Genomic DNA, 10138 nt, shown 5'->3' with positions numbered 1-10138 from the left:
GACCAAACGGCTACTCTCCTTTTGTGAGTCTACTCCCTTAGACGCAGCTTGTTTTGATTTGATCTCCATTTTATACAGATGAGAGCAGAAGCACCAGGGAACAATACTACAAGGGTTAAAAACAACCTTCCAGCTTCCAGCAGCCACAGTCTTCACAAATAAGCTATTTTTTTGAATGAGATAAATAGTTGTGCAGTTTCAGAGAACACTGTAACAAAACTTGGATGTATTAACAGGCAAGACATAACACTATTAGCTGTCTACAGCAACTGAACGTAAATCCTGCTTCTTACAGCCTCCTGGTTGAAAATATACCCTTTATTCATTTGTACCTTGAAGCCTAAACATGTAAAATATGTCAGGCTGAATTTCATGTGTTGAGCAGCTAGGTAATTCTGCCCTAAAGACAGGCAGTAACCAAACCCGCCAAGTTCGAGTGAATTTAAACAAACAAAAAAACACAAGAAAAAATACGGAAACTGAACCATTAACCAACAGTAAAGGAATATAAGAAGTTGAAGACATTTCTTCATGTCATCTCAAATCTGAATCTTTAATCATTCGCTTACGTCCTTATCACACACATATCTGCACACCTTGCCATAGCCATTACAAACTGTACAGCCACAGAACCTTCTTCATTCTTTTATTTTCAGCCAGAAAATAAAACCCCAAACCAAACAACACCCAAACAAAAAGTTTAAATCAAAAATCCAGTAGTTCTTCCTTTATTGCACTCTATAAAACTCCTTGTTATAATCAAGAAGCCGGTGAACAGTACTTGCTGAATATTCCTTTAAAATTTATAGTTTAACTCTTAAAATAAAATTTATATAGAAAAGATATCATTTACAACCCATTCAGTAGTAATCAATCATTATGTACTCACAAACAATATTAAATAACTTGTATGCAGCAGTTTCTTTATAGGGCAGAGGGAAATCTTTTCTCCTTAGCAAATATAATATTCCACTGGTAAAGAGTGATTCAAGTCAACTTTGGAGCAACTGTGATAGACACACATTTCTGTTTAGAAGCTCAAGATTCATGTAGTGTAACAAGAATATATACAGCTGTGTCCAGTGCATAGCTTAACAGCAGCATGTGAAAAGTCTATAATCTTGAATTGGCACACCATTACCTACAGGGAAGTAAGTTACCCAAGAAAATGCAGTGTATTCAGAGAACACCTGTGAGGCACAGTAAAATAACAAGATGTAGTGTAACCAGGTATGTGAGGAATAAATAGCGGGACTTTGCTCTTGAGGTCAGCAGCTTAGAACAGTAAAGACTTCGCCCTCGAAGCCATCTTCGGATGGAAAGGGCTCCTCCTTTCATCTGGTTAGGAAACAAAAAGCATTCAGTAAGTATTCATGAATACAAATGAAAGGAAGCTCCACTGCAACTTGCATTTCTGAGCCACTCTAAACCTTTTGCCTCTGGTGCAACAATGGGTACCACAGCACAGGCTGTAAGCAGAAATGATTTATAGGCCAAAGAAAACAGCATTAATAAAAGGGGAGAGGAATGGATAGAAGGTATTTGTGTATTACGTAATTACATATACACACTAGAGATGAAAATGCATAATTATATGGATACACATTTTATTTAATGGCCACATGTGCATATAAATATGGTTATTCACGTTTTAATTTGGACAGATGTAATATATTCTATGGCATGGATTTGCCTGTATTTGACTCACCATCCACAACTCAAACAGAAAGAAATTTAAGACATTTTTACAGTAAGATGTAGTTTCAGTAGTAGTTTCCTACTCAGAATGGATGCCTCTATGGCCCATCCATCCCCATGATACTAACAGGATAAAAGAGTACTTCACATCTTTTCAGAGACAAGGCAGATTAGGCAAGCAGCTGCTTCATGCCTGTGTTTATGTGTAGAGGACAAGCCAAAATCAGTGGCTTCCAATCACTCAGAAGGGAAATCTGCACTCCCAAGAATGAATGAGAGTTGAAACAAAGGTATAGTGGAGGAAACACAGAAAAAAAAAAGGGGTAGCATGAGGCAGATCATAAGGTGTGCTGTCTTCAATCTAGCCTGCAAATACCAGCATACAATATGCACACCTCTGTTAAGTAGCTTATAACACAGGGGTTTAAAAGCTTTCATTCACTTACCTTTCTCACAACAACATGTTCACTGGGATTGATGATTAAGGCTTCCCTTTCCTCCTCTGCTTCCATCTGAACAGTGTATTCACTAGGTACAGACCTGTAACTGCTTACTTCAAATCTAAAAATAAAGGGAGACAGTGGAGTACTGAATTACCTCCTCTTTTAAAGTACTGAATTCACATCAGAAACATTGTTTTGTATACATACATTACCAGGGGAAGGTCCCCACAAAAAGCAGGAAGACTTAGTTTATGTTGCCAGGTCTTTTCCAGTCTCTATTTACAATCTACTTTCAAGGTGGTTTACTTATTCAGAAGAACCCCCATCACCACTAGCTGATTGAAGAGTGATTTTCAGATGATGGCAGCGATGGACACTTTAAGTAGCCAGGTGGATAACGGTATTTCGACTCTAAACTGTGGTTGTGCTAAAGCTGTTATATTTGAGGCTTTTTTCTAACTGGAAGAAAATAAACACCCCTGACTACTGAGTCCAACAGCTGAGGCCATAGAGTTAAACCTAGCTTTTTAACACAGTCTCCATTGCTTCATGTAGACTCACAAACAGGCTCTATTGGTTGTTTGTTCTATTTGTTCTGTTACTTGCTCAGAAATCTAACGCCTATAGGAAAACCTACCACTAATCTCATTAAAAACAAAAGGCAAACAAAAAATCTGACCCTTCTTTTTTCAGTTTTGAAGTAGGCTTTACATTTACTCCTGACATAGCGTAAATGAAAACCTCATCACGCATTCATCCAAGGGGAAGCAGAGGCTTTGCCTCTCAGAACATGCAAGTTATTTCACACCCACATAAGGCTTTAATGCAGCAATCTAACTGTCACACACTCAAAAGTGTAAGAAAAGAAGTAATTACATTTTACAGACACTCTTCTTTCGGAACGAAAAACCCCATGTTTTACAACCAGGAGTTCTTTACCTGTTACTTCGCTCCTCAGAGAGCCCAAGAGCTTCTTCTGCAGCTTCTCTCCTCCTCTTCTCTTCTGACAGTGTTTCTGTCAGCTGCGTGAGTGCCTGCTGCACTGAATCATACTGTTGCTCAGTCTCTGCAAGCCTGTGACAAAAAGAAACGTGAGATCAGCATGTGATGTACTTAAAGAATTACTTTCTTGTTCTTTTTTTATTAAGGAATGCTCTTTTTTTTGATAAAGACTTAATTATCTTTAAATTAGATATTGAAATAGTCACCAATAAGTGTGTATCTTTACAACACCAAACCACAAATACCAGCAGATTATAACAATTCAAAAGTACAACTATGATTAATTTAATCCACTGTAACTCCACTTCTTTCCCTTTTCCTCCAAAATGTCTTAGAGGGATAGAAAAGCATTACTTTTGCACTCACAACACAGCTGTCAGGAAAACAATATTGCTAATACATGTCTCAGTCCTGACCTTTTTCTGAGTTCATTTAGCTCCATATTGTCTACTTCAACAATAACTGCAGATCTTTCCTGTGGCGCTCCAGGGGGAACTTCTGCTCTGGTTTCATCCTAGGAAATATTAAAGGGGAAAAAAAAAAAAAAAGCCAGTCACCATTTTTCTAGCTGCTAAGAATCTTTGTTTCAATTAAAGAAGCCATAAGCGCCATGAAGCTGTGGAACAAACCCCTCTTTGTGCCATTTAATCTCTTCATTTCTGGAGCTGCAATCTTCCAAATCTGTTTTCTAACTGAAAGCTGATGAAGAATAATGTCTGTGTGTGCTGCAGGACTTGAAGGATACATGTATGCTGCATAACAAAGCAAGCTCTGAAGTGAAAGAAATGCATCTACACATCCAGATAATAATACAGCATTGACTGCGGTTTCATAAGTAATGCAGCTATTCATTTCCAGATTTTCCTCTGACCATCTCCAGATGCTTAGAGGCTCCTCTGCTCTGAAGACAGGCTGAAAGAACTGGGCTTGTTCAGCCTGGAGAAAAGGTGGCTCTGGGGAGACCCTTAGAACAGCTTCTAGTGCCTAAAGGGGCCAACAAGAAAGGTGGAGAGGGGCTTTTTACAAGGGCATGTAGTGACAGGACACAACAGAGAATGGCTTTAAGCTGAAAGAAGGTAAATCTAGATTAGACATTAGGAAGAAGCTCTTCCCTGTGAGGGTGCTGAGGCACTGGCACAGGTTTTCCCAGAGAAGCTGTGGCTGCCCCATTCCTGACAGGGTTCCAGGCTAGGCTGGATGGGGTTTGGAGCAACCTGCTCTAGTGGAAGGTGTCCCTGCAAGTGGCAGGGGGTTGGAGCTGGATGAGCTTTAAGGTCCCTTTCAATCCAAACCACTCTGTGATCTATTTTTCATTTAACAGTTGTTCTTCAGGTTTATTTCTCTTTATGGAAGAGTAAAGGTTATTTTATATATGTATCTATATCATATTTTAGAGTATTATATTGATTGTTACTGAATAACCAAGGCAGTAGACCAATTGAAAAAAGATGGTACTTCAAAACAAAATGAAACAAAAGCTATGTATAAACAGCTTCCTTAAATGAAAACTCAAATAAAACCAGCTTTACAACAATAAAGACGATGTATCTCTAGCACATCATGGTCTTTACAGTCCCTTCCAAGCCAAACTATTCCATGATTCTATGATCACAGACTAACAAAAGTACTGAATTGGTACAACAGAAAGTATTTACTTCATTTTTTAGCATGAAAACAAGAAAAGCATAAGCATAGGAGGAAAAAGAACCAACTAAAACCACTTCCATATATTTGGTTACCTGAACAGTGCCTTGGAAAGATGTCACTTGCATTGTTTGATACTCCCTCTCCAGTCTTAAGTAACGATTTTGCAGGTCAGTGTAACGAAGCTGGTTATCTCTCAGGGTTTGTGAAAGAGTCTTCAGCTGGGCAGACAAGACAGCATTCTCTTCTGTTGACTGCACAACCTGAAAGAAATGAACATTTAAATAGAGAAAATTTAGCAATGATTTCCTCCTAGAAATTACAACAGATTTGAGACCTGCTGATGGACACAACTGTGTACTAGTTTCAAAACTGCATTGACTTCCAGTATCTGAAGGGGGCATACAAGGATGCTGGAGAGGGACTCTTCATCAGGAACTGTAGTGATAAGAGAAGGGGTAATGGGTTCAACTGAACCAGGGGAATTTCAGCCTAGATATAAGGAAAATGTTCCTTACTGTGAGGGTGGTTGAGGCACTGGAACAGATTGCCCAAAGAAGTGGTAAATGCTCCATCTCTGGCAGTGGTTCAAGGCCAGGCTGGACAGAGTCTTGGGTGACATGGTCTAGTGTGAGGTGTCCCTGCCCATGGCAGGGGGGTTGGAACCGGATGATCTTAAGATCCTTTCCAACCCTAACTATTCTGTCATTCTATGATTCTATGACTTTTCAGTAAAATTTACCTCATTACTTTATGGACAGTGGATATAATAAAACCTGAGTATTGATTTCCCCTGTCACCAATACACCCAAAACAAAAACTCGGGATTTTAAACCCTTCCTCCATGTGTTTGCTATGCTACCACCACCTGGCAAAACACAGCATATGTAGTTGCTACTTGAGGATAACACATAAAGCCGTATAAGGCTGATTGCATAAACGCATTCACCAGGCAGTCCAGGAATGCTCAGCAGGGAGTTTTCATCTGTTTTCAAAAACCAGACCATAATATGGGTATCATTATCCAACCACTCATCTTCACTTGTAAGAGCTTGAGATTTCCATACTGTTTCAAAGTTTGGTTAAAATGGTTATTAGGTTTATAAAATGTTTGAGTGAAGGACTGCAACCAGACACAATGACAGATGAAAGGTAAACCTACTTCACTTGGAACACCAGGCTACACAAAGACAGAAACATTAAGGGAATTTCTAAGAACACTTACGAACAAAATGGGACACAAACACATTATGTGCACATGGACACACACACACACTGACTGTCTTAACACCCACAAAAGTGTTCACCAAGAATTTCTAAGGAAAAATTTGGTCTGAGATAGCAAACCTCTTGTTCCAACAAAGACAGACATCTGCTTGTCTATAATGAAAAATCCTCTACTTTGAGCAGAAGTTCAGCATTGCCACATCAATGTCTTCAGAATACAGATTCAAATAAACCTTTCTCAGTCAAAGAACAAGTCAGGAAAGCCTGACAGAAAGACAATACTGACGTTTAGTTTGCAATTTCTAGTCTGAGCCAACAGGGTTGTTTTTGAAGAATCTAAGTTTTAAAGATTAACTTTCAACCATACAGGACACCGTCAGTTTAGCAATGTTTCTATGTTGACACCAGCTAAAATTCATATGAGGTATTCAGGATCACAACTGTTGTTCTAAGTCACCTTTGAATTCATCTGCTGGAAATGCAGATCCTTCTGGTGTATCTCCTGAAGGCAGTGCTGCAGTTCATTCTGGAGCTGATTCTTTTCAGCTAAGATACGTTTGGCTTCCTCCAGCGTATCTGCACTTCCAGCAAGGGAGACGGTTTCTAAAACCTTAAAAAGCATCAGCACATTCAGGCGAAATGGTACAGGAGTTCTCTAAATAATATAAAACTCCAACACTAAATATATAGACTACATAATAATTTCCCATTCACAAGATCATTTCCCTCTCACAATACCACATTTGCAAGAGACTTTATATATATTAAACCCCCCCCACGTTCACCTTTATATAAAACCCTTAGTTTTCAACCTAAATACTTCAACTTATAGAAGAAAAAAAATTTAAATTACCTTGAAATGGAAGCCCAACTTAATTTTTAAATTTGCAAACTGTGTGAAGCACACAAAAAAAAGGTGTGTGTGTGTGTGTGGAACAGAAAGAGACAGATGAATATAAAACACCTTTCAAACTAGTAATATATGGTATTCATGACTCATAGAAGAACAGCTATTTTGTAAATATGAATTTAAAGCCGAAAATCCTTTCTGAAAAGAAAAATAACTTTATCACCGATTCACAGCTTTGGACTTCTTAATCTCTGGCAATTCAATTTATTGATATTACTCTCCAATAAGGGAGGGATGTGTGCAATCTCTAATGCTTTATGAGATCTGTTTTCCTATGCAATCATGAAATAAAGACTTCTACCACCGAGGATGTTCCATAACCCAACATTACTGTTCAATAGCTTTTATTAGAATCATAGAATAGTTAGGGTTGGAAAGGCCCTTAAGATCATCTAGTTCCAACCCCCCTGCCATGGGCAGGGACACCTCACACTAGACCATGTCACCCAAGGCTCTGTCCAACCTGGCCTTGAACACCGCTAGGGATGGAGCATTCACAACTTCATTATTTTAATCACAGAAAATGAGCAGCATCTGAGATACAAACTCAACCAACTCAAATATTTTTAATAAAATAAAAAGGAATATGGTTTACTTCCTTCACTTACGTGTCTCTATCAGCACTCAGTCTGCTGCTGAACCATTTTGTGGGGTTTTTCCCCAACTTCTTCCTATTATATTCTGGATTCAACTCATCTGAGATAGTAACTTACAACGTTACTTAAGTAATCTACTACCAACTCAGCAACAAGTAAATAAAATTACCTTAAAATGTAACCACAGCAAAGTTACTCCTTTTCAACTATGAAACCATTACTGGTTTATGACCTTCACATTTTGCTTCACAACCACCCCATTTCTTTATGAAGGTGCTTTCCATTTTTTTTAACCATTAAAATACACCACATCAGTAAGTTCCCTCTCTTATTTTATCAATGCATGAGAAACTCATTATTTTTCTTTGTTTAAAAGAAGCTGACCAATGTATCAGACTCCATTAAAAACTGGTTTTAATAATTGCAACTCATTTGCTTGGAGTAGTTCCAACTTACTGATTTCAGCCCAGGCAACACTGACATACATTCCATAATTCACTATCAGGCTCTTCTGGGAAGCGGGCTGCAAACTTGATACAATAAATTGATGGAAGTAGATTTGTGCCTCCTGCTACATTTCATTTGTTTACCTGGACTGGATAATTGCTGCCAGCAGAGATTGATTTCTTCACAATCATGTCTTGTTGTAGCTTCTGTAGTTGTGCAATCTGTTGGTCCTTCTCAGCAACTGTGATTTGACATTGATTTCGCAGAGCCTGAGACTCTGAGAGGAGAAGGTTTTTTTCCATTCTGAACATAAAATATTAGACAAAATATTAGATTATTAATTATGATATACATAAAAAACTCAAGGAAAATGATAAAGCTGTACTTACTGTTATTTCTGAAATAAGTAATAGTATTTTCAAACAGTTATATGCAAATATGGAGCAATATATGAACATTCTCAATACATACTTCAATTTAAAGAGATCTGCTGAAAAAAAAGGTTTGAAAATAAAGACTGGAAAGTGATAACATCACATTTTCTTTGTTGGCTTGGAGACAAGAAAAGTTAATTGGCTGCAAAGACACTAATATCTGTTAATGCAATAAATACTTCAGCTAGTTAAAGAATAAGGTTTTTCAACAAAGCAGCTCCAGGTCACAGTTGTGCAGGGCGCTGCTCAAGGCAGCCAGCCGCCCTCATTGCAAGCACACAAGTTTGAAAAGGAATACCCCTCAGCTCAGAACACTGAAACAAACAAGCATACCACGTCTCCAGAATCTGCTGTCATACACGGGCAATGTCTCAAAAGGCATAAAAGCAATTTAAATCCTTTTGTATTCAATTTAAGACAAGCTTCGGAAAAAAAAAGGAAACGGACTACTAATGCCGTTCACTGGTTAAGTCTACATGCTTAGAATGCAGTTTGAATATTTCATGCTAACTTGCTCACATTTGTGAAGGTAAATCTGGGGCTGGCCTTTTGATCTACAGCTCCACCCCTAAAATGTTCTAGCATAAACCAGGTATTATCTACACAGACTTTAATTAGAGATCTAGAAATTACACTACCATTGCAGTAAGGCACTAGGATGCTGCCTACTGGCCTCAAATTCAAAGTATCTTCACTGAACTGATCACAGCATGTTAAAAGCTTGAACAAGGACAAGAGTCTAAACCTCCACTGCGTGCCACTTAAAAATACCTACTGCCTTCTCTGAAGCAGCCCTTATGTGTCATTCACTGAATTAAGGCCAAGCTGTCACATTATTTGTCACAGATGATGCAAGTGCTGAATCTACAAAAATAATGCTCAAATGTGAAATTACTTTCATTCTCAGTATGTTGTTGGGACACATACGCAACACCTCAGACATCTTTTAAAACAGAGAAATTTGGGGGAGGAAATATCCAGCCATGCCAATTGTTACTTTGAGAAGAGAATATGGTACCAAGCATTGAAATAAATTCATAAACTATAGTTCCATGTCACCAACAGAAGAAAAACCATTCAGTTAAGACTGTTTGAAACTTGACATAAACCAGGAGACTATTACATAAAGATACAAGGATAACCACCAACAAACAACCCTGCAGAAATCGAATTTGGAGATTTCACACATTACAGAAATATTTTTATCCTACTTCCTGCTGAACTATACATAATTTGGGGTTTGTATCAGTTTTATGTCAGGTTCTGAAGTCCCTGAAGAATTCTAAACAAGAGCCACATATACTATTTAACGTTTATACCTTAATCCAGCAAGCTCATTCTGGTATGATGCAATCTCTCGCTCAGTTTCTGCTTGGAAGGCTTTTGTCTGATGCAATGCCTTCTCCAAATCATCAACCTTGGTCTTCAGTTTTGATATTTCAACAGCTGCAAGGCTGGCTCCTTCTTTAGCCTATGTTTAATGAACATGATTAGTGAACTGGAACAAAAACTGTCTGGTTGAAGTTTTAGTAGTGCTAGAATTCCAATTACAGAATGATGTTTTTTCACAATTTGCTCCTGTTTAACAGCATAATTACCTAAACTCCCAAAATTGTAAGCATGCCTTTCTAATCCCACAATGTTTTCCTAGCACTCACATAATGTACAAAGCTAAACTTCAGAAACCATGATGTCTCTAAGCATTCTCTGCATAATGAAATACATTACAAAATGAAA

The 10138-nt window shown here is 38.1% G+C and overlaps 1 protein-coding gene across 1 annotated transcript in view; it reads right to left on the bottom strand.

The window, feature by feature from the left end:
* Window positions 1-629: 629 nt before the first annotated feature.
* The window catches only part of LOC136016382 (golgin subfamily B member 1-like), a 45196-nt gene continuing 35687 nt past the window's right edge, over window positions 630-10138 (bottom strand). The window contains exons 23-30 of the mRNA XM_065683468.1: window positions 9721-9872; window positions 8111-8270; window positions 6472-6624; window positions 4883-5050; window positions 3560-3657; window positions 3081-3215; window positions 2145-2259; window positions 630-1338 (exon numbers count right to left, since the gene is read on the bottom strand). Of these exons, the coding sequence (XP_065539540.1) occupies window positions 1180-1338; window positions 2145-2259; window positions 3081-3215; window positions 3560-3657; window positions 4883-5050; window positions 6472-6624; window positions 8111-8270; window positions 9721-9872 (1140 nt within the window). The 3' untranslated portion in view covers window positions 630-1179. The remainder of the gene's footprint in view (window positions 1339-2144; window positions 2260-3080; window positions 3216-3559; window positions 3658-4882; window positions 5051-6471; window positions 6625-8110; window positions 8271-9720; window positions 9873-10138) is intronic.

The sequence above is a fragment of the Lathamus discolor genome, chromosome 6 (assembly GCF_037157495.1).
Source record: "Lathamus discolor isolate bLatDis1 chromosome 6, bLatDis1.hap1, whole genome shotgun sequence".
NCBI lineage: Eukaryota > Metazoa > Chordata > Aves > Psittaciformes > Psittacidae > Lathamus > Lathamus discolor.
This window is presented reverse-complemented; position numbering and strand designations above follow the sequence as displayed.